The 26,499-nt window shown below is 39.3% G+C and overlaps 2 protein-coding genes across 19 annotated transcripts in view; one reads left to right on the top strand and one right to left on the bottom strand.

The window, feature by feature from the left end:
* Positions 1-23,768, top strand: part of PHEX (phosphate regulating endopeptidase X-linked) — a 94,992-nt gene extending 71,224 nt beyond the window's left edge. The window contains exons 16-22 of the mRNA XM_014879751.2: positions 10,090-10,144; positions 13,200-13,267; positions 15,060-15,190; positions 18,185-18,250; positions 18,363-18,467; positions 20,140-20,216; positions 23,425-23,768. Of these exons, the coding sequence (XP_014735237.2) occupies positions 10,090-10,144; positions 13,200-13,267; positions 15,060-15,190; positions 18,185-18,250; positions 18,363-18,467; positions 20,140-20,216; positions 23,425-23,527 (605 nt within the window). The 3' untranslated portion in view covers positions 23,528-23,768. The remainder of the gene's footprint in view (positions 1-10,089; positions 10,145-13,199; positions 13,268-15,059; positions 15,191-18,184; positions 18,251-18,362; positions 18,468-20,139; positions 20,217-23,424) is intronic.
* Positions 1-26,499, bottom strand: part of LOC148224944 (uncharacterized) — a 412,443-nt gene that overhangs the window by 85,136 nt on the left and 300,808 nt on the right. For 13 of the 18 annotated variants that reach the window (XM_088160309.1, XM_088160307.1, XM_088160306.1 and 10 more), the window contains exon 1: positions 23,396-23,550. The exons of 4 other annotated variants lie outside the window; for them this stretch is intronic. The gene's annotated coding sequence lies outside the window, so the exon portion shown is untranslated. Of the gene's footprint in view, positions 1-23,395; positions 23,699-26,499 lie in introns of those variants that run through there. One more of the 18 variants, XR_015801784.1, reaches the window with a different exon arrangement.

The following is a 26,499-nucleotide window of genomic DNA, read 5'->3' on the forward strand; positions in this document are numbered from 1 at the left end:
GCAATTTGAGTCTGGTATTTGCTTCTCCCAATTTCTGTAAACAGTTTTGCCTTCAAAGCACACACATTCTTTTGTGTCTAAGTGATCTCATTTGTAAAGCATGTATAATAATTAGGAAGTTCTTTTGGTTAAAATTAGTGCTAGATTTAGATAGCTCTGTCTTAATTAGAGACCTGCCATCATTTAGCAGTCACATTTTTTTTTTTGATCATGTGAGGGAGCACTTGGCTGAGGTGGTCACAGCTCTGAGGTGCCCATGAAGCTGCTCCTCCTCCAGCCCCCACTGCTGGTGAGTGTATCATGGGGACATTCACTTGTGTGAGTGGAGAGGAAGCCTGCACAGAGAAAAATGAGAGCCATCACTGTTATACCTTCTTTAATATTGAGTTCTTTCAAATTTGAGCAATGCTCAGCTGCCCCAGCCTCTCTGCCATTAGAGAAAACTGTGATGAGAGGCTGGAGCCACTGAAAATTCCACACTCACTGTGTCTCAAAGAGTCATGAGGCAGAGAGTTGTCAAACATAACCCATCAGTCATGGGTGTAATTGTATTTTCTGTCATAACTGCTGATCTCATTCTGCTGGCAAGTGACCCGGAAGTTTGGACAGTGACACTCACTCTCAGTCCTTTTAGGAATGTTTCAAAGAGGAAAAGGGTTTGAGTGGCTCTTTCTGAAAAAAATGCTCTTGTACCTGAGAGCGAGGTACAAATGTAATCATGCCCTAACAATGATGTGCAACAGGAGGGAAGATTCAGAGAGAGGCTTCCACTGTCTTCCACTGCTGGCTGGTGTGATTTTTTGGGGCAAGAGGCCCTGTGAGATGTGGGAGGAACATTCTCTGGTAGAAGCTGCTGATAAGCATTTGACACATCACTGCTGATTTCCCATCAATGCTGGTGGGGAAGAACTTCTACCTTACTACTTTGCAGCTGTGTTTTCAGTAGTAATCCGTACAAAGTTCTGGGGGCTGCTCACATGCCACAAGAACTGTGGCATTTTTAAAGGCCTAGTTAAACAGCAGGAAAAAAGTTCTAGGAACCAGAATCATTTGAGAATAAGAATTAAGTTTGAACTCTAGCAAATTAAATGTAAAATTGTGATACAGCAAGCCCATAAAGACTTCGAGAATCAAATTTCTAGGAGCATAAGAATTAATAATGAAACTTTTTTGTCAAATTCACTGAGAGAGGAGAGTCTCTAAGGCATAAAAATAAGATAATTCCTTGCATTGGAGGAGTTTGGGAAGTTCTAATCCTGGAGCTTTTTCTTGTGAGAGATTAGTCCCAAGGGACTTTAGAAGGAATTAATACAATGAGCTGTGACAAGTATAAGGACCAGATAATATTCTCCCAGGTATTTCAAAGGAACTTAGACAAAAAATTTGCAAACAACCAGCTTTGATGTATAGGCTATGACTTATAGTGGCCTCAGCACACGAAGAATAGGTCTGGCAAGTGTCAAATCCTGTTTTTCAAAAGACATGTCAGAGGGATCTGCATAACAAGTCATTTTAGCCTTTATATGTAGGAATCTGGTTGTGACCACAACATGATTGAATAGAGAGAATGAATAAGCATATGATATAACAGTGAAGAGTGAAAATGAGAATGTGAGATGTTTTTTGCTGTTTCTTTATGCATTCTTAATCTACTGGAGGTTATTTTAAATTCAGAAAGTGAGTAAATATGCTTGATATGATGATATATTTTTTCCATAGAACACTTTTGATGAGGTTCTTTTCCAATACTAATAACTGAAAGTTGTCATGGGACAAGAAAAAAGGCCCTTTCATAAATTAATGACTGATCAGAGATAAGAAAGGGAGTTTGGAACCAATTCCTTGTTGGCAAATAGTTGGAGGGGTGTGTTGTGGGGATCCGTGCTACTCGCTGCATTGGCAGACGAACTAAAAAAAGGATGCTCTGTTCTGTACAAAAGAACAGAGGATATAAACCCAGTCCAGGAGGACAGTTCCCAGTTCCCTCTGCTGCTGGCTGCTGGAAGGTAGGAATATGTGCTAGCAGAAGAATCACCTCACGGGTAGTTGCCTGACACTTTTTCCCTTCATATCTACTACTGATCACTTCTGTAAATGAGTGAATGGACCAGATATCCTCTTTACCTGCTTGAGTGCCTCTGCTCTTCAGTGAACAAACTGGACTTTAGTGTCCTCAAGGCCCATCTATTTTTGCTCTTTGTGAGTTTACTCAGAAGAGCTTGAGAAATCAGAATTTTAAAATGCATAATAGAATTTGATTATGGAAAGTAGGTTCTACATGAACTGGAAAATCCCTGGTTCCAAAATTTGATTCTAAAAATTACGACCATTAGTTTGGAAATGGAAATGTATTGTGTGATGATATCAGAAAAATCACAGCAGCTCCAAACTTGATTCATCACTGGAGACTTCTTGAAAAAGTTTAGAGGAAAAGAAACATCAGTGCCTTGACCCATGGATTCTGAAAAGGAGTGATCGTCAGGTACCTGCACAGGGAAGGGGAATGTGGATGTCCTGGTCATCCTATGGATGTTCTGAGCTTTAGGCAGCTGCTTTTGCTTCCTGTGTTCAGAGCACAGGGAGGTCTCTGACACTCCTGATGGCAGGATCATAAATTCTTCTCTCTCAGTAATCTCTCTCAGTATCACTGACATAAATATTGGAATTTCCATGCAAGTCCACGTGATCTTCAAATACAGGTAGCTGTTAGTGTTTTTAACTTGACTATTCAGTTACTTGGAAGAAAATGTATTATTTCACTAAAAGAGAAAATTAATAGAGAATAGATGATGTAACAAATTATTAGATTTGGAGAATATAGCAAATCTTGCATATTCAGTAGATGTACCAAATTTTGTTATTTTTTAGTGCAAACACTTTTGTGTTTGCTGTTGCTTTGCTGCATTTTCTTTACTATATATTGATAGTTTAAATGACCAATGATTCTGTTAATATCTCCAAAGGAGAAATAAGTAGCTGGATCAAAGTGAGATGTGCTGCAAAGAGCAGAGTTAAAAAAATGTTCCATGTAATTTATCTTAATATTATACAAGTCTACAGCTGATCTCTTTATGTGAGTTCTATTTATTTATTTCCTCTTTTTCAATAATTCTAAGTGTCTCACTATGCAAGTTTATAATGGTTGTTAATAATTTTTTAATCCTAGTTGGCATAAGTTTTCAAGTTTCTGTGCATTTGCTTGTCAATTTCCCCTTTAATTATAGGTGCTTAACAAGGACAACAGGTATGTGTCATTGCCTTTAGAGTCTCAAAATATATCTAAGTACACTTCATATCATCTAAGCAGCATGAATACTGTCTTTTTAATTATCATAATTGGAACACCAAAAACACATTCCTAAAGGATTAGTTTATTTTAATGCACTCTAGAGCAGTCAACAAATATATGCTGAAAATAGACAAGTGATGATCAAAGTGTGCTAGCATGCTTCTGCTCAAGAAAAGATTTTATTTCATTACAGCACTAAAATATTGGCCTTTGAATATGTTAAGGATAAAAGGGAGCTGTTCATCAGACATTTGGTGTTTAGGTTTTTTTTCAAAGTATAAATATGTGTGCCTCTAGAATATATAAATATAGTCACATTTGTGGGCTGTGAACAGTAATGAAAGGGAGATTTACAGTGAACTGAGGCAAATATAAGCAATGCACTTATGAGGTGTAAGCTTGAATAGATGTACTGGATAATTAATGTTGATATTATCTCTGTAAGTTTATACTCATGCTCCTTCTAAGTCATTTGTGCTGTTACTGCAGTTCTCTAGTGAAAGTCAAGAGGCCTCTTTAGAGAGCAGCCTCAATGCATGTTACAGGAAGCAGATATAATCTACAACAGAATTTTAAAATTGCATTCAAATTAGCATCCATAGAGAAAACGCAGATGAGAGCTCATATTAGCCAGTAAGTACCATCTTTACAGGAAGCATCATGCAGGTATTGACACTGGCAGCTCACTGATGCTGTGAGTTGCAAGGGAGAATTCTTACCGAGCCAGGGAAGTGCTGGCAAACAGCACCTGGTGCCATGGCCAGGGCAGGATAAGGGGAATGTGCATAGGGACATTTCCCTTAAGAGCTGGACTATTTGGAAGGTTATTGATGAAGTAGTTTCAAGTGTGCCATCAGTTTACTGTAGGTTAATGAACATAACAGATTTGGACTGAACACCTTCCAAGCCCTGTTATTAAGTAAGCTTTAAGTGTCTTAAGTGAGCCCTCATTTTCAATTCTCCCTATTTACTAAAGACCACTTTTCTCTTTTATTTAACCATGGTGCATGATCCTTACCTCCATTCTTTGGGTTTTTTCCTAAAATTCTTATCTATGAATGTATAAAATAGAAGAACTTGTCCTTTGTTCTTCTCTGCCTACCCCGTTCCCTCACCTCAGGGAATCTGCTGAGGATTTTTCCTCACAAAATAAAGATTAAAGTTTCTTGTAGAACAGATTTTTTCACATTTCCTACTCCCTTAGCAGACAGTATTCCTTGGCAGTTCACAAACCACGTCATGTTTCTCCTCATGTTGCCCCACTGAGGTTGGTAAACACCAGGTACTCTCTTTTTCATGTGTAGAAAAGAGCCTCTCATCAGGTGAAGCTTCACCTGAGCCAAGAATTGAAGCAGAGGCTGCAGAGGCCTGTGTTTTAAGACCATTACTTCCCCTGTAACTCTTTAATGAATTTATTCACTGAGTTCTACATAAAATTAAGCTTTGTATTAATGCATTGCATTAATAAATAAAATAAATTAATAAATAAAATAAATAAAGTGTGCCTTACACAACTGATATTTTCTATCCCTATACAATTTTTGTTTTCTATCCTCTTTGTCCTCAGGATAAAACTTGAAATAAGGTGTATGATTTAGGTCCATGTAATGACAGACAGTTTGGTCTCTGTCACCTACATATGGATGCTCAAAGCTGTCTGGGGTGTTCTACAGTGTCTGAAAGGTTTCCTCATGTGTTTTATCTGAAATAAAACGTGCAAGAGGCCCTTGCCATTGAGACTGACAGCTGGACCCCAAAGAGGACATCAAAACCATCACTGGGATGAGATTCACTTGTTCAAATAGAAGTCTGTGTAACCTCTTTTAACAAATGAATCCTGCCCTTTGGGCTGGTTTTAGACCACCAACCAACACCCCTGTCCTTCACATTTAATTCCTTATGTGAATTCAATATTCTTTGATCACGGACCAGCAGTTAGTCTTCTGCTTGTATCTTATCCCTTTAAAACTCTACATCTGGATTCATTCAGTGACACTTGAAAAAAGAAGTTAGAGCTTTTGAACACATCAGAGAGCTGCCAGTGCACCAATTGGCAGAGCAATCTGTATATCACACAGTTTAGCACAGCTGTCTCCCATATCTGTTACTTATGTATGGGATTCACTAGCCTGTCAGAAGTAAACAAACCAAACTCATTTGTGGAATTTGTAAAAGCACTAACTGGGAATAAGGCTTTGCCTTGCTCAGTTAAAAACTTCATGCAATATAACTGAATAATGTAATTAACTATAAAATTTGAATTCATATTTAGGTTTGAACTCCAAATTTCCTTGTGATTTGGTGAGTCTTCTCATATGTTTTTGGTTTAGTTTCTCCATTATTGCTCTGCATTTTTTCAGGGAATTATCAGATCAAATGTCATTATTTGTGTCTTCTTGGTAAACTAGCAATATCATACTGAGGTAAAGGTATTAATCAGCAAAGTGTGTATAATAATACCATGAAGATATTAGCTAGTAAATGGATTTATTAATAGCAGAAAAGCCCCTGCAAAATTGGAGAAAAAGAAACCACCTTCAAATTTTAAATACATTCTGACAAGCTTTACAGCACCTTGCTGGAGGGAGATGCTGAAAATGACATCATAGCTAAAATGAAGATAGAAACTTTCAATTGCATTAAAAGTAGTCTTGTGCAGGAAAAGTTCTGTCAGAGCTTCAAGATCAGCATAAATTCAGAGTGAAATATTTGAAGTAAGCCAGGTGTACTCCACTGCTTGAAGTGCCCCTGCATTCCAGAGCAGTAAGGTGGCTAAGAGGAAAGCTGAACAGTCACTGTCCAAGACACAGGGGTTTGGAAAGCCAAAAGCCTCCCTGGACATGAATCTGGCAAGAGATGTGAAAAAACTTTTCTGCAAGTGTAGCTGCAGCAGCAGCAAGTTGAGGGGAAATGCAGTGGTGAAGGAGGGCAGGGGACAGAGAGATTTACCCTCTGTGGAGGAGGAGTGGGGTAGGGAACATTTAAACAGATTGGGCAAACGCCAGCCCATGGGCTCTGCAGGGTGCACCTACAAGCTCACAACCTCATTATGAAGCCACTCTTGGTAATCTTTGAATGGTTATGGTGACTGGGGGACGTTCCTGAGGACTGGAAGAAAGCAAATGTCGCTCCTATCTTCTAGAAGGAAGATCTAGGGAATTACAAGCTAGCCAGGCTCACAACAGTCCATGGGTACATGGTAAAGTAAATCCTGGGAACAATTTCTCTGACCTGCTTTCTACACTGAGATTAGTAGCTCAGTGGAGGAGGAGAGAGATGTGAATATGATTTATTCTTTAGAAGGAATTTCAGCACTCTCTCCCCAGACATGCTCAAGTAGAAATTGCTGAAGAATTGGCTACTTGAGAGGATGGTCAGGTGCACTGAAAACTCCTTGAACTTCTGGGCTTAAAGGCTGTGATCAGAACAGCTGGTCCTTAGCATGTTGGGACCAGTGGCACCAAGCCCATCTTGAGGATGATCTAGCCTGGCTGTCCCACCAGTAAGACGCATGGATGTAGAGTACCAGTGCTGCTCTGTGACAGCCTGAACCCAGCTGTCCACAGAGCAGTAATCCTGTGGCATGTGACACCAGTGCCCGTCTCAGAATGATGCTGCAGCCCAGTGGCACTGCTCCAAATTTAGATAGGTTGCAGTCAAAGCACATTCTGCAAGTCCAGGTCTTGCTGGCAGATGGATTTGTGTGGGATCTTTAATAAGATAACAGAGTTTTCTTTCTGTCTGCTGTTGGTGAGTAATGGCCTTGAGTGTAGACTCTGAGCCTGCATTTGCAACCTGGTGTATAGAGACACTGTCAGCCTGTATCTCTCTTTTGAGATTGTGTAGAGGGAGAAAGCTTTAAAAGTTACACAACACAGGCTAAATTTGTGGTCAAGTGTTAGCTCAAAATACATTTCCAGTGCCTGTATCTATTCCTTAAGATGTGAAATTCCCTGAAGTCTGTCTTACTCCTTCAGATCTGTCCTTTGCCTGCTTGAACTCCAGTGGCATATAAATAATCCCATTAGTATTTGTTGCATCTGCAGCCTACTATGACCTCTCTGAGTTTTGTCATTAATTCTTTTAGGTGCAGTATGCCAAGGGAAAAAAAAAGAAACAGGCTTCACAGGGGAAGGGAAGCCTAAATTGAGGGATTCAAATCAGCATAAAATAAGAAACTGTCTGGTGATCAATCTCATGTTTCAAGGACATTCTAGGTATCTTGCTCCCCCCAAGGATGATGTAGTTGTTGCTTGCCTGAAGGTGATGTTGCATAAAAAGTGTTGCCAGCTCTTAATGTGCTCCTTCTAGTGTGGGGATAGTGGAAATCACCCCCAGTCCCTCAGTGCTGCTGACCTCTGGAGAATGAGACCCATTTGCTTTACTAGCTCACCAAGAATCACTTTCAAACCTAGATTTTTTTTTTCTTATCAAAAACAAACACAACAAAACTACAAAGACATGCACCCCCCAGGCAAAAGAAAAGAAAACAAAACAACTTCTACTGGTGATAATGTATTCCAGTTTCCTGAGGTTTTCTGAAATCTGTATTACATTTTACTTGCCTCTGACTCTGCTTTGGCCTGAGAATACTTCCTGAGCTTCCTTTAGTGCAAACTACAGAGATGTTTTCACACATGTCCAGAAGCAGAAAACTCTAATTTAACCAGCACTTGGCTCAGTGATGTCTAACCTAAAATGGATCCTGGCTCTGAGTAAAATAATTACCAACCTGTTGTACAGATTCAGCATTGGAACTTCCTACCATTCCTTCACACTGACTTGTTCAGTGAAAACTATCTCATGGCTTAACTCACAGCTGACTGTGTTTCAGCAGTGTTCTATGAAGACACATTTAGTGTAGCTGGATAAGCCTGAGTGAAGATTTGCACCTAATTTGCTGTAAATAATGTTTATTACCTCTACTGCAGACAAGTGCAAATTCACTACAAGTTTATACCTGGGAAAAAAATAATTGCAGCTCCTTAAAAGATCTTGATAGCCTCTTGGTGCAGTGACAGGCACCCAGGATTGTGTGATCATTAAACATGATTTGTGGGATGACTGTGCTACCTTGGTTCCTACTGCCTTCAGTATGGGCTCATTTCTTCATTTTGGCCACAATTCCTCATCTGTTGTGGGGATCATTTAGAGTTAGCAGAACCTAAGCATTCCAAAACCTTTTTGAGTTTCAGTATTTGAAGGGAACCTTCAAACCTTTTCAGGTCTGAACATAACTCTTAAGGCCTAACAGGCAATTTTCATCAGGTTGTTTGAGTGTACCATTTCTCCTTAAAATTTTTAAAAGATGCGTTATAAATAATTTTCTCTGTGCTCTGGGAGGCGAGGAGAGTCAGATCAGTAAAACTTTGTCCTTGACATTGGTAAAGTTGTGGTTTGTAGTGCTGGAAAAGCAAATGATATCGTGCTTGATAAAGCAATAAAACAACGTCTGGAGAAGTAAGGAAAAAAAACCCCAGACAGCACTTAGAAAATAAGTTAGAAGCCCACACTTTTCATAAGCTAATTGCAAATAGGGAATGATGGCAGCCACAGAGAAACAACAGGAAAAAGCAGCTGGGCAGGCTGGGAGGACATGCCTTGTGCCACATCACTTGGCATGAATTACACTCAACATACTGGGTTTGTTTCAATTTTTTTTTTTTGTTTATTGGGTCTTTTGATTTTTTTTCATTTAAAAGTAAGTTTTTAAAGACCTTGTAAGGAAAAGACAAAGATCTTGCCTGACAACTTAGATACAAATAACTCCATGACCAAACTATTGACAAAAACCTGAATAGGGGTAGAATCAAATGAATATGGTTTTTGTATTGTCCTGGGTGTTCAGGTGATTTCTTGAAGAGAGACCCTTAGGGTAAAGCAGTAGTTCCTGGGAAAACAAGTGAGTTACTTGAGGAAATGTTCTTCCTCAACAAGGTGATGACTGTATGGGTAAACTTGCTAAGCAGTTGTATGCCTGTGCTTTATAGATGGGAGTTTGTGACACAAGACAATAAATTCCACATTTAGGCCTGGAAGGATGACACTTTTCACCATCACATAAGAACTTTGACCATGGATGTATGTTTTATTTAGCAATTCTTTGGGCTGTTAAACTTTTACCATGGGCAGCTCCACTGTCTTGAGTATCCTGGTCCTAAAATGTCACCCTGGAATTAAAAAGAAACCTGTGACTTTGAATTTGAGGAACAATTTTGATTCCTATGTGGAACATCAGTAGCTCATCACTCACCAGAGTGTCTCCATTGATGGGTGTTTTTTTGCAACTGGTTAGTCTACCAGAAGCAGACAGGAAACATCTGTAGCTAGATTGACCCTACAGCCTTAATAATCTACAGATTTCCCTTACAGATGTGCCTAAGTATGTTCATTTACTCTGTTTTTCATAGACTAAATAGAATCAGGCTTACATTTTATCACTTTCATATTTCTTGCTTCACTAAAGCCTCACTAAGCTAATGTTATTTTAATTGTTATTGCACTGTACCTATGTATGATCAGTCAGCACATCTGAGGATAATCCAGTACTCTCCATAGGAAACATGAGGTGTGTTTTCCACAGGAGCACATGCATTTATTCTGATGTGTGAGTGGCAGGATCTGTACTGCCTCTCTGAGATCCTCTCTATTGCATTCTACCACCCAAGGGAAAAGTCCCCTCAAAAAGCCTTCTGAAACCAAACAAATGAGGTCATAAAATCGAAACCCTTGGGCATTGTGACAGCTATTCAGCTGTATTCAGTTGACCTCACTATTTTTTTTTCTTTTTGTTATTGCAGGATTCCCAGCAGGAGAACTTCAAAAGCCTTTCTTTTGGGGAACAGAGTATCCCAGGTAAGTACTGCCCCAAGGAACCTCATCCACCTAGAGCTGAGGAATCCCAGGGAAAGAAAGGTAGTGCAAACACATAGACAAACACGAAGGTGTGGAGAAGAAGGCTGCAGTAGTGAAGGCAACAGAAAGGTAGCACCTAGGAAAACTGTGTTGTCCTGCTGTAGGGCAAACTTGTGTTGTGTGTTCTCTCTTTGCTACTGGAACAGCTGACTTTGAGCAGTGCTGCTTTGTGTGATACTTTTTCTTACCCTTGGGAGCCGTATGTGTTGCTGTTGTCTTAAGCTGATGACTGATTTCTCACAGGAATTGCTAATTAAGTGCACCCAAGTGGAAGTGTTTCAATGCTACAGCATGCAGATGCAGCAGTGTGCACATGGCAGGTATTAAAAGGAACGGTAAATCAGATAACTAACACTTCCTGAAGAGAAGTGAATGCCCTGAGAAGCCAATTATTGTCAGTGTATTGTTCTCTTTCTGCTAATATCTAAGATTAGCAGTGGGCCCTTGTCTGTGCCTGTCGAGGTGCATGAGAATATCTTCATGTGCAGAAGTGATTGCCTGAGCAGCCCCACGTGCCAACGTAGCTGAGGAAGGGTAATTATAGGTCACATACATTAAATTTTGAAAAATCACTGCTTTTGTGCAGTTCAATAGCATTCTATTTTGGGGCAGGATAAGACCATGAAAAATTTCTGTTGGCAGTTTCTGAAAGTTATTTTGCAGTTATATAAAGCCAGTTACTGGTGAAACATATCCTTAATAAATCATTGTTAAAAAAAATCAAACTTTTTGAACATTTTGTGTTTGCCATCGTCCAATCTGGATTGTGTCCTTGTAAACAGGAAATTTGGCAATATCTGTAGAAAGACATGTTCAATTTATGAACAAATTAATTTGCATCCAAAGAGAATTCTTGTGGGCCAGATGACTTTGTAAGTGGTAATTTGGAACAGAAGAAAGTTCTTTCTTGTTAAGGTGAACTTATATTCTGTTATAGTTATTGCAGACTGTTTCCAGCTTTGCTTTCTGAACAGATTTCTCTGTTTTCTGACCTTCTGCCATAGTGATAAAATTGTGGTTCTTTCAAAGTATTATACTTTGCTCATTTTTCTTCCTTAAAGGTTACCTGAGCTTAAATTGGTTTTGCTTGAGCACGTATCAAAATGTAATTTAGTAAACAAATGTAGTTGGTTTATATCAGACAACAGATTGCTTTTGTCCTTGAAATATTCTGGATGTTTTCCGTCTGCTTAGAAGAAGCACTACATGGCAGTGGGACAGATAAACCAACAAAAAGTCACCAATGCCTGCTGAAAAACTGATTTAGCAAATATTTAACATTTAGTGGCATTTTAGTGTCCAGTTCCAGCACAACCACGAAAAACCTATTACAGCTATTTGCATAAAGCAAAGCTTAGTTATCACTTTTACATCTCAGTACATTAAATAAAATAACTCAAATGCCATCACTCACAGTTGTGAGCCTTCAGTGCCGTATATATTGAAATATAGACTTCAAACTACCTGACCTCATAGCTTCCTTACAGTTCTCTGAGCCTCCTCAGTCCCTGAAAATTCCCCTTTAATGTGGTATCTGCTGGGCTCCACCTATCCCTTCCATCTCTGTCCAGCTGTGCCCAGAAGTGAAAAGCATGAACAGAACTGGGAAAATTTCTGAGAAAAATATTGTTGAGCTGGACAAAATGCTCTGTTGGGGTTCACAGATTCAAAGGCCAAAATTCACTGCAACTGTAACCTTATCTTTTGGAGCTAAGGAAAGCTCCAAGGAGCCAGAGTGCCAGAATGCCAACCTGTTCTTTCTCCCTGCCACTCATGGTGACAAAGGACCTTAGAGGAAAAATAAGATGTATTTAGTAATAGGGCTTGTTTCTTCTCAATCTCTTTACATGTTTTGTGCTATTATTTTTAAACTTCTCCAGCTGCAAAAGATCCTGTATAACCTCTTTACTTCAGATATGGAAAACAAGTCTTACATAGTACATTTATTAGGGGTAATTATCACTGTGTGCTACACAAGATTACAAACTTGTCACAGAAGTGGATGATATTTCCATTGCTGAAATGTATAATTTCAGCCTGCATTTGTTGGAGATGGTTTGTAACAGTACTTGGGCTAAAAAGCAGTAGGGAAGATTTTAACATATGCAAAATACCATCCAGGAAAGAAAAAAAAAACCAAAGTGAAGGATTTTCATGGGAGCAGAGGGAATTAAATGATATAATAGTTTCTGGGCATGACTGAGATGAGCAATTAGTGCACTATGGATCATTAGGTCCAATAATATGTTATTTCAATACTCTCTGCCTTTCTTCTATTTCAATATGATGTGTTAGATATACTATAAACTACTTTGAAGTATAGCATCTCGATAACTGAAATAATTAAAATCAACTCAACAAATTGCTTGTTAGGCCACCCCCATGATATCCACTGCATTTGGTGTAAAAGCACTGAGCTTTTCCCTCTTTCCTCCCTATTTCTCCTAAAAGCATGTTTATTGGGATATAATAAGGAAGATATAATTAATTGTCAGTCAGGAATAAAAAATGTTTCTTTTTACTCTGTTTCCCAGATGCCTTAGATCTGACTGTGTATCATGTCCTATTCCAGGGCAGGTGCAAGGGAATTATTTGACCTTTCTTTTTAAAACTGAATGTAGATCTGTTAATGCTTTACAAAATACTGTTTTTGTTTCAGAGTAGTTGCAGCTGTAACTTTTTCCTGTTTCCAGTCAGAATATACAGAATGCAGTCAGCTGAAGGCGTCTGGAGTTCATGTGATGCTGATAAGGGATTTGGTTGGAACCATCACAATGCTTTCAAAGTTTTAGATGAAATGTTACTTTTAAACAAGAGTTTAACATTAAGACTTTCAACATCTTTAAGTCAAAATTCTGTGGTCTGATTTTTAGGCCCATATTCCCTGCATCCTCACCCTCTTTTTAAATCAATACTGATCTTCCCTGACGTCTTTTGTCCTTTAACGTTCATGATTGTGAACACTTTCTGAGGAAATTGCTTCTTTGTGTTACAGGTCATTAAGTTATGGTGCCATAGGAGTGATTGTTGGCCATGAGTTTACTCATGGATTTGATAGCAATGGTGAGTATTTGACTGCATTTTGATAACCTTTTAATTTACAAAGTTGTCAGATTAAAAAGCTGACTTGTACATTCTGTAGCTTTTTTATTGTTTTTATTGATTTTTAAAATTTTGCTGAGTTGAGTGACAAAATTATAAACTTTTATTTATTAGATTTATTTACATGGAAACTTGCTTGTCTGAATTGGATTTTTTTTAGTAAAAAATACCACAAGTTTCAGTCTTTCTGTTTGTCTTGAATGAAAACTAAATCAGCAACAGATTCTGAAAGTCCTAACAGGGAGGGGGGGAGTGAGAGGGGCAAAGGGATAATTTCTGATTGATAAAAATTACTTCCAAGAAAACTTTTCATTTCAGGTTTGACTTTTTTCAAAAGATAATTGCAAAAGTTTTAAAATACAATACTGGAACAAGAGTGGTACAGAAAAGATGTCGCAAAATATTAAAATTAATTTCAAAAAAGAGAGGGGGAAAAAATGGTCAGAAAATGTCAATCCAATTGTCCTGACAAACTGGGTGGATTGGGGCATTGCCACTGCCTAGGTTTGGCTGTCTCAGGAAAGTGCTTTTTAAAATTTGGCTCCTGAGAGAAAGTGAGGGGAGAAGGAGGAGAAGGGAGGTGCAGAGTGAAAGAAACGTGAACCTCCTCCTCCAAGGAGTAATTTTAAGTTTGCTTACATTTTGTAATATTGAATACCTTAAAAAAAAAACCCTAAAAAACCCCCAAAAAACCCACAACAACAACAACAACAAAAGAAAACGTTGTATCCTGGTATCCTGTTCCCACTGCTCTGTAACACTTTGTGTTAGCAAACACTCCAGAATGGAGACATTTTTCTTCATAAACTCCCAGCTTGTGTAGGTGAGCACCTAATCTCCACCTTGCCTAATGTTTGATTTCCTAAGCAGACCCCTCCTTCTTCCCAGGTTCTTACCTTCCAAATATAGAAATAAATACATGTCTAGGGAATTTGTCACCTTGAACAAGACAATACACAGAGAAGGTAAAAAAAAAAACATATAAAAAGATGAAACAAAACATCTTCAGTACTTGGTATTGTGTCTCTGTTGCTCCTTACCTCTCTCCTGCAGGTGCAAAAAAGAATCAAATCACAGAGCAAAGCTGCATCCACATTGGCAGCTAAACACGCTCAGAAAAGTCCAAACATGTCTTGTGTCTGACTGGATGGAGTCATGATAGAGATGAAATACTCCTACAAATGATAGGGAGCAGGGACCTGAGACTGAAACAAGCCACTGCTTAACCATCAGCCTGGGCCATGGGATGTGTGTAATCCCCCTGTTTCCATGAGCAGGGCTTAAATGTTCTGGTTTTGCCGCAAAATCAAAAATGGAAACTTCAGAAGTTTGCATGAAATGGATTTGTTTCCTGATCAAGTGAAGAATTAATAATAAATTAGTTATCATCACATTTTCAGAATGAAAGACATATGAACTGAGGATGAAAAATACAATTATACTTGCAAGAAAGCTAAGTGGCTCTTACACTATGTAATTATAAAATGTAATATAAAACTCATTAGTCATTACTATCTTTTTCTGCAAATGGAAATTATGATACTAAATAGAATGCCAGCTTTTCACTGCTGATTTGAGTAGGGTCAAGATTTTGCTCACTGGTCCTATCCATTTTGTACACACACTTACATGAGAACATTCACCTCTCATTTCTGTGAAGGTGATAGATTCCTAAACTGTGAAAGTTTTCTCCTGCAAAAGCATTTGTTTTCTTTCTTTCTTTCTTTCTTTCTTTCTTTCTTTCCTTTTTGAGGTCGGAAATATGACAAAAATGGAAATTTAGACCCTTGGTGGACGACTGACTCTGAAGAAAAGTTTAAAGAGAAAACAAAATGCATGATTAATCAATACAACAATTACTACTGGAAGCAAGCTGGCTTACATGTATGTAAACCATCAGTGACTGAAAACAGTGGTGCATGAGAAGTCTGTGTGGCTGTGCCTTTTTTTCTTTTTTTTTTAAGTTCCCTTTTTATAAATCCCAAAGTATTGGGATATTAGGCTACCGACTTCATTTCTCGCAACAAATGATTTTTTGAGGTGAATAATTGTGTAAAAAATTGTCTGTCAGGTTTGATTAGTCCAGACAAATACCACTACCCACATTCTGGTGACAGGGTTAAACCATTTCTCTCCATCACATTGTTTTGGAATCAGAGGAAGAGGATGAAGCCACTCAGCAGGGCTGGTCTAATTATTGTGAGCATGTTAAATGTCTTCTGAAGTTGAGGTCTGTGATGAAAACTGAGCAGTCACTCTTTTAGAATGAATATAATAGCATGTTTTATAGATTCCTTTAACAATTCTGCCTGTTATTTATTGCAGCTATAAAATGGATGCATAAGCCCTACTTTATTTCAGATTCAACTCTTGCTATTTCTTCCATGTGTGCACACAGACCCCATTTGTATGCTTAATCAAGGGAATATGACAGCAGTAGCTCCTAGAAAAGGATTGAGAAAGAAAGTGCAAGGGAATTGTTTCTGTTTCACTGTCTATCAGAGGTATGGGCTTCCTTGAAAATGTGTACATACATATGTGTGTCCAAAATGAGGATAAACAGGATGCATCCCAGACCTTCAGAAATGAATAGCTGAAATTCCAGTAATGTTGTCTGGGGCACGATTTTAATCTTAGTTTTCAGGATAAAACACATACTCCAGTCCCCACTCAATTCTATCACCTCTACCTACATTTTAGAAATACTAGTGAATCTTTGCCTTTTAAGAATAGCAAGGCCCCATGAAATGCTCATCAACAATTCTTTGCCAGGTTTGTTTGTGCTGATCTCAGAGATAACAAAGCCATGTTGTGGTCCAGTCTGAAGTCCAGCAGCTCAGTCTTGAAATACTTCATAATAAGCTAATTTACAAATAAAATATTCAGAGGCTCATTCCTGAATATTTGTAGGACAAAAACTGTTGTTACAAAAATGTCACTCAAAGAAGATCATTAAAACTTTCCCCAAGGATGTGGCTGAGCCCTTCCCATGCCTCTGCCATTGGCTTTGCCATCCCCTTTACCTTTTGCACTGTCTCTTGAGTTGAGGTAGGTCTGAATTTCCTCTCAGTGTAGATACTGCCTTTGAAGTCCATGGATGGGATTACTGGAGAGATCCTGTTACCCACAGCTTTGTCATCCCATTCCTTCCATATCCACAGGATAACCAAAAGCACTTTTTAGATGATAGAAGATTTTTCCAGTTTTCTGCCATATTTTATACCTTTTGTATGAAGAACTATGCAAGCAAAGACCTTTTTTATTATCATTTTGGCCTGTCATTTGCATCAATACTCTGCAGATTTTTTACCCTTGTATGAATATTTTTCATGGATCAAGAAACCTATTTATTCTTCTCCCTTCTCATCTGATATACAATAAAAATGTCTCCAGAAAAGAAGCCTAATGAAAGAAAAAGTGGATATAGAAATAGCTTCAGAGTGCAATAATCACTTAAAGTCATCTCATCAAATAAAGGGCTTATCATGGTCCCTGATCCCTGCCACAAACTCTCTGTGCAGAGCAGTCTGGAATACCTGATCCAGAGCTGCCTGAGATCAGCAGAAAGAATTCTTCTCCTTTTTAGATGGCCTGTGGCCCTGTTCCACTGTCAGGTTATTCTGATCTTGTGGTCTAAGTCAGTCTCCTTTACAAGCCCAGTGCAAGTAAAATGTGTGAACAGGAGGGCCAGGGAGAAAGGTGTGCATGCTCTTCCCTGCTGTCCCAGCACCTTTTCTCCTAAAAGCATCTCTCTCACCTCTGTCTCCATCCTCCTGAGGGCAGGGGAGAGCTGACAGGAAAAGGGTTGCACTTTCCTCTGTGGCTCCCATTTTTCCTGTAACATTTTACCCAAGGCATCAATTAAGATGCCCTGAGTCCAATCTGGGTGCTCCTCTGCACTGAGTGTGGGGCTGTGCACAAGTTTCTGGCCATTCCCTTGGTGTTTTTACCTCTTCTTGGTGTTTTTACCTCTTCTTCTCCATTTCCCCCTCTTTTGCCATCCTGGAACTGAGTCCTGATGCCAACCCCACTGTGCTGATCCCTGTGGCACAGGAGAGCTGATGGCTGCAGCCAGCATTGACCTTCAGAGCCTTGCTCAAAACTGGGCTCAATTATCTTGCTTATTCGAGGCACAGGAGAGAGTGAAACTGCTTAATTATAAATACAGTTGGTAACACAAGGACCTTAGTAGGCTGGGTGAGTCGAGATAATGCTACTCCAGCAGAAATTAGGATTTCTTTGTAATGATATTGCACTTGGTAATGCCAGGAGACCAGTTTCCTCACAAAGTTTATATCGTGCAGTTTCCCACAATACATTCTTGTTGCTCCTGTTCTTGGAATCAATACCCAGAAGAAGCAACAGGAATCTCCTTTGCAGATATTTTTAGAGCACCGAATATACTACCAATTTTGATTCTGTCTCTGACAGTTATTTTTAATCACACTTATTTATGTTATGACTTGGAAGTTATTTTAGCATCCCAGTAGTACTGTAAGAGTTATGTAGAGAAATAAACATAACCTTTTAGACCAAAGTTTAAGAAAGAGGCTACTGGATCTCAGATATAACCAGATATAAACAGTCCTTAGGGGAAAATTACTGACACTCAGCTCAAAGATCAGGGGCTGGATTTTAAGTGCATTCTATCTACTATATTTTGTGCAGTACAGATCTATGACCAGAGCTAGGATAACTCATCACAGAAAATAGTTCACTGGCAGTATCCACATGGAAACACAGTTTTTTTAACCAAAGTTGGTTGAAATCGACTGAGGTTGTTCTTGCCTTGTTTTACTTTCCCCCCTCTTTTTGAAGTTGATCAAGTAGGAAGTTCAGAAATGGGTCAAATGACTGATGTTCTTTCATTCTGCCAAGGTGAAAGGGAAGAGAACTTTAGCAGAAAACATTGCAGATAATGGAGGTTTGCGAGAAGCTTTCAGGGTAAGTAGATGGAAAATATCTGAAACATCATATTATTAAAAAAAATAAAATAAAAAAGAGCTGTGGTTATCTTCATGTTGCTGAAAGGCACTTAGTATCTCTTTCTTATCAGGCATACAGGAAATGGATTACAGAAAAGAGGGGAGGAGAAGAAGAGCCTTTGCTTCCAGGCCTTGAGTTCACACATAACCAGCTTTTCTTTCTGAGTTATGCCCATGTGAGTAGTACAAATGTGTTTCAAATCCCCATCTATTAACCTGAATAATGTGCAGTGCAGAGATGAGCTTGCTTGTTTTCAACAATCTGCATCACCCAAACACAGACTTTGAGAGTATAAGACTTCTCCCACAATTATTATTTCTTTCTCTTTCCCTCAGCTACCCAGGGTGCCAGGACTGCTGAAATTATTCTTGGATGTGCACAGTGTTGTCACAGCAACTTTCTTTCTTCTTTCTACTTCCCTGCACTAAAAGGGTCTTCCTGCATGTATTTACTCCTCAGCCTCCTTCAATTTTAACTAACACCATTTGTTATTGTGTACATTGTTCAAGGAAACTAAGCAGCAGTGAAGAAAGTCTTGGTTTATTTTTCCCATCTGTACACTAAATATGCTGTAACAAAACTTTGGTAAGGGATGTGAGTTTTTTAGAAAAAAAAACATAGAGCAAGGGAGAGGATCAGAAATTATTTATTTGGGTAAACAAATTGGGGCAAACTTCCTACATGAGAAGTAAAAGGCTATAAAACTTTGCCACCAGTTGAAGGAATGGATCATTCCAAACTTAAAAAACAGGACCCAATGCAACCAGTTCTGGCTGAAAATAATTCCTCTGCTGAGAGTCAGTGTAGCAGTTTATTGGCCTGTGGCTGTTTGACTATATTGAACAATAAAAAGACTCCACTTTCACTGTTCATGCTGAATTAAGTTTCACCTCATGTCAGTTTTTCTCCAAGAAAATTTTGAAGCTATGGGGAACATTTGGGGGTCTTACAGGACCACTGCAGGAATCACATGTCCAGTGGTCCCTCACAGGGAGGGCACAGTGAGAGCAGTGTATGCACTCGAGCTCAGTCTATTTCCACAAAGCTCAAGACACTCAGCAGACTTACTTAAAATGTCAGAACTGTGTTCAGCCAGACAAAATTGCACTGAAGTCCACTGAAATCCTATGGGCAACCTGGCTTAAAGGATTTTGCTGATAGAAACATTTAATGTAGAGACTTAGGTAAGGTAGGGGCAGTTTAAAGGATATTTTTCATGCAATGGATACAGCATAAGAGGGATTATTCAGTTGTGCAAATATTCTATCTATGCTTTCTTTTTGATTGGGTTAAGTATCTTATCAGGAATAGGGAACTGGGGACCACTGATGGAAATGTGGAAAATGTGTAATTTCAAAAGAAACTGACATTCCAGCATGGCATAAATATGTCAGGTAATACAGCAGCAATTCTAGGGATGATAAGCATCATTATGTGTACCCTTTATACAAATTACATGGTTTTGAGGCCAAGAAGTATGTTTGGTAATTATTAAGGTGTGAGATGCTGCAGCACAAGCTGAAAGACAAGCTACCATTATAGAGAATTTCAAAAGAAGAACTAGTATAGTAACTGTGATTAGATGATGGGAAAGAGTGTACAGAGAAAAACAATGGGTAAACGCTGGATCCATTAGGAGATTTGAAAAACAAGAGAGTATACCAGGAGAAAACTGCAGACTGGCAAAGGTGAAACAAAGAAGAAATTTATGGTGTCTTTCCATTTTATGCATTCTGTAAATAATAGGCATTTAAGAACAGTGACATTGCATTTTGCTTTACTTAAAAAGTCATCCCAGATAATGTGCTTGTTTCTGGATTTTTATTTTTTATTTTTAATTTTATTAGGTGAGATGCAACTCCTTTAGACCAGAATCTGCGAGGGAACAAATATATACTGGAGCTCACAGCCCTCCTCAGTTCAGGTAGTGCAAATATGGTATTTCCTCAGTGTACACACAGAATCAATCACTGCAGAACAGAAGTGCAGAAATATAGCATTTTAAGAGGGGGGGTTAAGAGCAAACACAAAATTGGACTGTGCTCTTGGTTTAGATGGAAATTGAACTGGTTTTATTAGCTTATCTTTCACTATTAGAAATGCTCTTCTGTAAAATTGAGGAGCTTGCATCTACTTTCAAAAGCATTTGAACCAGAACACACTCTGATCCCTGTGATGTCCTGTAATCATGGCCTGAGTACCTAAAATGCCTCATCTATCAATTTCTTTCCCTAAGCAATTCTAGTTTAGAAAACAGTGAATATAAGGAGGGTCCTTGATTTAATCTGTCTGAGTTCATTAAAAGCTCCTAAGTCTGGACCTTGAATTACATTGATAATGCAAAGCAAAACGTGCCCTGTGAGTTCAGTCCAAGACCAAATTCCTCCATTGGCCTCAAGGGACACTTTGCTTGAAGGAGCTGCTTGAAGGTAGTCCAGGCATAACAGAGAGTCTGTCCTTGCCAAAAGACATTCCACAGGCTCACCCAGCCACAGACACTCATGAACTCCCTGCCATGGGAAGGGGGGAAGTTTTAGAGACTACATTAGGAATTAGGAAGCCAGAGTTTATTTTTCTGCTTCTTCACCAAGAACGTGTTGGTTTTGTTGGGATTCATGTTAGTTGTATTTACTTAACTAAGAATTCTGTGTTTGCCCTTGGTCAAGTACTATGTTACCTCTTTATTTGGACAAAGAATGTTAACTCCACAACAAAATTCACACAATACAGTGGATTATTTGTCTTCTAGAGAATCCTACCACCTTCTGTTGACTAAGAGTGTTATACCAGCTAGTGAGGGTAAAAGTAGTGCATTATGCAAATCTGTGTGCCTTTTAATATTGAAAATACATCATGACAGTGAGGACAGGAGCATCAGGCTGACCTTCAGCCTACAGAGGTATTATTTTCATAATACTTACCCTTGCCAAGATTTTGGTAAAATAACCGTCTGATGTCTTTAAAATCTTCAGGTCTATTTACCTATAGGCATATTTATATTCTGAATTGTTACATAGTTACATTCCCATGAGATGGTGATATACATGGAGCTCTAGGGATATTTATTAGGAAAACTCCTGAAGGCATGAGTCTATGAATGAAAATTTCAGAAAAGTTTAGATTAATTTGAGATCTAGAAAATATAGACAAAACTTTTTCTTTCTTTTTCTAGTTTTTGTGTGAGATACTGAGAACTGACTTCTGTTTCAGAACTGAAGAAAAGCACTGGTGCTTTTCTCCTCTTGCAAATCATATCAGCTGGGCTAACAAATTATCTTATCTATTTCTCCCAACTTGGTTTCATTTGTGTCCCAAGACCATTGTAAGCATAACTACCATACAGCTAGCTCCAACACTGACAGCTCTTTCTGTCCAAAAAGCTCAAACAGTCTTTTAAAAAGTAATTATAAAAGGTAACAATAAACATTATAGAAATTAACAACATAGGTCTTGAGCATAGGTGTGTGCATTTGAACTACTCACACCAGTTTCTATTCACAGTCAAAAAGGAAATGGCATTTTAGAAGTTAATATATATTTATAAATAATCTTTCAGCAGGTAATAAATTTAAATTACTTAGACTCTGCCAGTACATTTTTTTATTGATTACCAAGGGAGGCCAGCATGACCTGCTCAAGGAAAGGTGTCTCTACTGTAATTCAATGGGATGAAATCCAGGCACTCCACTCTCATTTCAGTTAATATGTGGCAATATCAAACCATGGGTAGAAAAGTGGCAAGTATGCACACATAAAGAATTTTTCACTGGATTAATTCTGGGTTTATTTATTTTTAATTGGCAGATTTTCAGTATGAGCATGTGTCTTTGCTATTTTTGAATGCTGATTTCAGATTGAAATCCCTGGCGTGGCAGGCAGAACTCCCACCAACAGCAGCAGCAGTTCTGCATGACCTGCTCTTGCTGTTCCAATCCCTGAATATGTATCTGCAATTTTTTTACAGTAAAGCTGCATATCTTATTTGAAGCCTAACCTCATTTGGTAATCTTCCCTACAAAACTGACCTTTAGGCATTTTTGTGCCAGATGACAGCAAATTTTCTTACTCACAGAAAGTCTAATCAATGTAATAAGAATATTTTTTACCATGCTGAGCTACACTGAGAAGCTGATTGTCTGCAATATAGAAAAATACCTCCTCACTACACAACAAAGGAAAGGTATACAAATATTTTCACAGTAGATACTTTTCTGCTTTTTACTCAGAAAAATCTTTACTACCATTGCAACTTTCCGGTTAATAAATCCCAAGATGGTCAAAAGCATAGGAAAAAGCAGCAAACAACACAATTGCAATCAAGCAAAAGTAAAATAATAGTTTCTGACTGCATGAAAAAATGCAGACATGAAAGCAGGAGGCAAGGATGACTGCATGCAAAGACCAAGCTATTCCCCTGTGCCTGAAGGTGCCAGTCTGGAATGCAGACACATTGTCCAGCTTGTGTCAGGCAGGAACGTGCTGCCCTTTCAGGATCACACCACCTGTGGTAGAAGCAAGAGAGCTTGGGAGCTGGTCAGGGCAGAAGGCTCAGAAAATATATTTCCAAAATATCAGCGGAGTTGAGACACTCGCAGGTGTGAGGCTGAGCTGCCCAACAGGAGGCTGTAATTGCCCCCTGAGCCTGCAAAGTCCCAGGGACCCAGTGGGTGTGTGTGTGGGTGGGCAGAGTGTGTTGTTAGGAGAATCTGGAGCCCCATGAAACCACTGCCAGCACAAGCCCAGTGTGTGCTTACATCCTCCTGCCTGCTGCACTGCTGCTGTCTGGCAGGGCTGGAAGAAGGATTCCACCATGCACAGCTACTGCTGATCTCCCACCTGTGCTGCCAAGGTTTACATTACAAAATTGTTCTAAAGGACACATTAATCACAAAATGCATTTGTTTTTCACCGAGTTTCTAGCAAAGCAAGATGTTTCTCAAAGCATGAAACAATATTTGCTTCATATTAGCTTTAACTGGGAGTCCTTCTGCTGAACATTTCGGTTTTATTTGTAGAAAAAATAATTGTGAAAGCCTGACAATTCTGCCTGAAGTGAAAACACTGAAACACTTGCGGACCTGTAGCGTTTGACAAAAGGCAAACCTGCATGCCAATCACTTTTCTCTTTGCAGGGTGATCGGAGCCATGAGCAACTTTGAGGAGTTCCGCAGCGCCTTCCACTGCGCGGCGAACACGACGATGAACCGCGGCGCAGAGTCCTGCCGGGTCTGGTAGCTGCTGCTCCCTCCTGCCCTCCTGACAGCGGGAGGCTGCTGTGTGAACTGCCCAAGCCCACTGCCACAGTTTCAGAGAGATGGCCTGGAATCCGGAGAGGTGTTACTCCAAATGCGTCTTCCCCACCCGTGCTGATGATCTGCATGGATCTGATCATTCCCTCTTTAGAGCCTAGAAACATTCCAAATAGAAGAGCTTTTCTTTGAGTATAATAATAAAAAGTATCTCCTTTTTACCATAACCATCTGCAGTTGCACTGCTGTTGATGGATAACTGCCATTATCAATTCTAATTCCTGATTTATAGTTGAGCAAGACATAAGTGCTAAAATTCAGTTTTAATCTATTGCTCTGCAGGGGTTCTATGCAGAATGCTCCCACACTAAATTTATTCTTTCTGGATGAAGAAATTCATGAGACCTGCTATAAAGCCAGCTCTGATCTGCTGCGTGATACTGCATTTTCATAACTTAAACTGTCACAGCCCAGCATGCCATAAATGATATTGCATGATGTAAAGACACAAGACTTTATATAAGTTCAGTTTAATATGTCAGATTAGTTCCTCTGGTTTTGGAAGAGTTTCAAGCTGAGAAAGTACCTCATGGTATCCATTTGCAGGACTAAAACATAAGGGATACTTGTCAGATCACAGCCTCTTCTAATTTTAGAACACTTTATGATAAAAATCAATGTATGGTGAAAATCAGAGGCTCTCAGAGGGGAATCCCAGTGCCACAATACTCATAAATATTGCAGCATTTACTCTGGTTTACATTGTAGCAGTTTTTCGCAGGGGACAGTTTTTACCTCGTGCTGAAGATAGCTTCATCTACTTTTTTTTTTTAAGCCAGAAATATTATACCGGTTTTAAATGATGGATTTTATAGTGTCTGGGTCTTACATGGTGTTGTAAGCAGAGTTCATGTTTGCCCTCACGTTCTAGATGGGGCAGGATGACTTGTGATTTTAAGGTAAGAGTATGTGACAGTACCAGCATCATTTGACTCGTCTGGAAAAAAAGGAGCAATCTAGGAGTAAAGGACTTAAAAATACAGTTGAGTTTTCAATTTGATTTTTAAGAATATTCATGAAAAGATATTTTATTACAGCAGAAAAACTTTAACACATAACTCTTACTGGGGAGGGGATGGGATGGAGGGTGAGAGACTGTGCATACACAGCTCTTTTTTCCTAACAGAAAGGTACCTATATAAGTGGTATATATTTTTACCTTGTGCATTATTTCAGTTTTACAAGATGGAATTATTGCAAAAGGAGTTTCTTTAAACTGATTTAATCACTGAAAATTCATATTGGTCTCTGTGTGTATATACATATATACAAAATATAATTTTTTATGTGCTTCAATTTTATTTTATCAGTATAGAGATGTTAGTAAGCTAAACTTTTTTTACAAGGTTTGGACAAATACTGTTGGTTAAGGACTTGGTTGGATGGTCACATCCAGAGGGTCATGGTCAGTGGCTCAGAGTTCCAATGGACATCAGTGACAAGTGGTGCCTCTCAGGAGTCCATACCAGCACCAGTTATTAAATATCTTCATTAATGACACAGACAAAGGGATCAGTTGCAGAAGGCACCAAGCTGAGTGGTGTGGTTGCCACACCTGAAGGATGGGATGGCATCCAAGAGGATCTGCACAAGCTTGAGAAGTGGCTCATGGGAATCTCATGAGGTTTAACAAGACCAAGTACAAGGGTAGCATCCAGGTGTGGGCAACTCCTTGTATCAGCAAAGGTTGGGGATGAAGATCAAGACCAAGAGTAGCCTAGAAGGACTTGGGAGTGCTGGTGGGTGGGACACCACCCAGGATCAGGCATTTGCAGCCCAAAAAACCAACAGTGTCCTGGGCTGCATCCAAAGCACTGAGGGCAGCAGGTCAAGGGAAGGGAGAGAAGCCCACCAACGTGATTGGAAGGAGGGAGCACCCCTCCTATGAGGAAAGGTTGTGAGAATCAGGACTGGTCAGCCTGGAGAAGGGAAGGCTTTGGTGTGACCTAGATTTCAGCCTTCAGTGCATGAAGGGAGCCTACAAGAAAGATGGAGAGGGACTTTTCACAAGGGCATGTAGTGACAGGACAAGGGGGGATGGCTGTAAACTGAGAGTAGTTTTGGATTGGATGCTAGGAGGAAGTTCTTTACTGTGAGGGTGCTGAGGCACTGGAACAGACTGCTCAGAAAAGTTGTGGGTGCCTCATCCCTGGAAATGTTCAAGGCCAGGCTGGATGGGGCTCTGAGAAACCTGGTGGAAGTACAAGCAGTTGTTCTCACCCATGGCAAGGGGTTGGAATTAGATGACCTTTAAGGCCCCCTACAACCCAAATCATTCTATGATTCTATGGCTGTCCAACAGTCATGGTGGAGAAAGGTTTACTGAAGCTACCTAACTGAAACAAATTGGGTTATTTTCCTATGTGTCTTTAGGAAGGAGGGTGACATAATGGAAGCATAATTTATGGAAAAGGACAGGATCTCAAAATATCTTCAAGAGTGAAGGAAGCAGACATTCCTGTCATCGAGGCTGTGTTGTCACTTTTTAGAAATAAAATATTGTGATTTGGGACCAGAACATTCTTTTACCAAGTTTTCCCTGAAAAATCAAAGTTTTCTTAAGAGGAAAGCATTTTCCCTTCCCTCATGCCAGCTCAGTTCCTTAGTTCCATGGATTACAGTTTATCTTTTGAATTGCCCTACTAAATTTTTTTTCCTGGCGGTATTTTTTACATAAATAGTGGTGGCAGAAGAAGGTGTGGATCTTTAGCAAATGGATACTGTTTGCTGGCTAATGGGAAGGTTCCTTAGCACATTGAGTATGTACTGGCTGTATTTCCGTGCTTATACGAGCACTGACATGACCTGAGGTTGGCTGCTTTGGATCAACAGCACAAAGTTCAGAGTTGACATCCTGGCCCAATTAAAGGTAGTACCAATACGGTTGTTGTCCTCAGA

The sequence above is a fragment of the Sturnus vulgaris genome, chromosome 2, assembly GCF_052056855.1.
Source record: "Sturnus vulgaris isolate bStuVul1 chromosome 2, bStuVul1.hap1, whole genome shotgun sequence".
NCBI lineage: Eukaryota > Metazoa > Chordata > Aves > Passeriformes > Sturnidae > Sturnus > Sturnus vulgaris.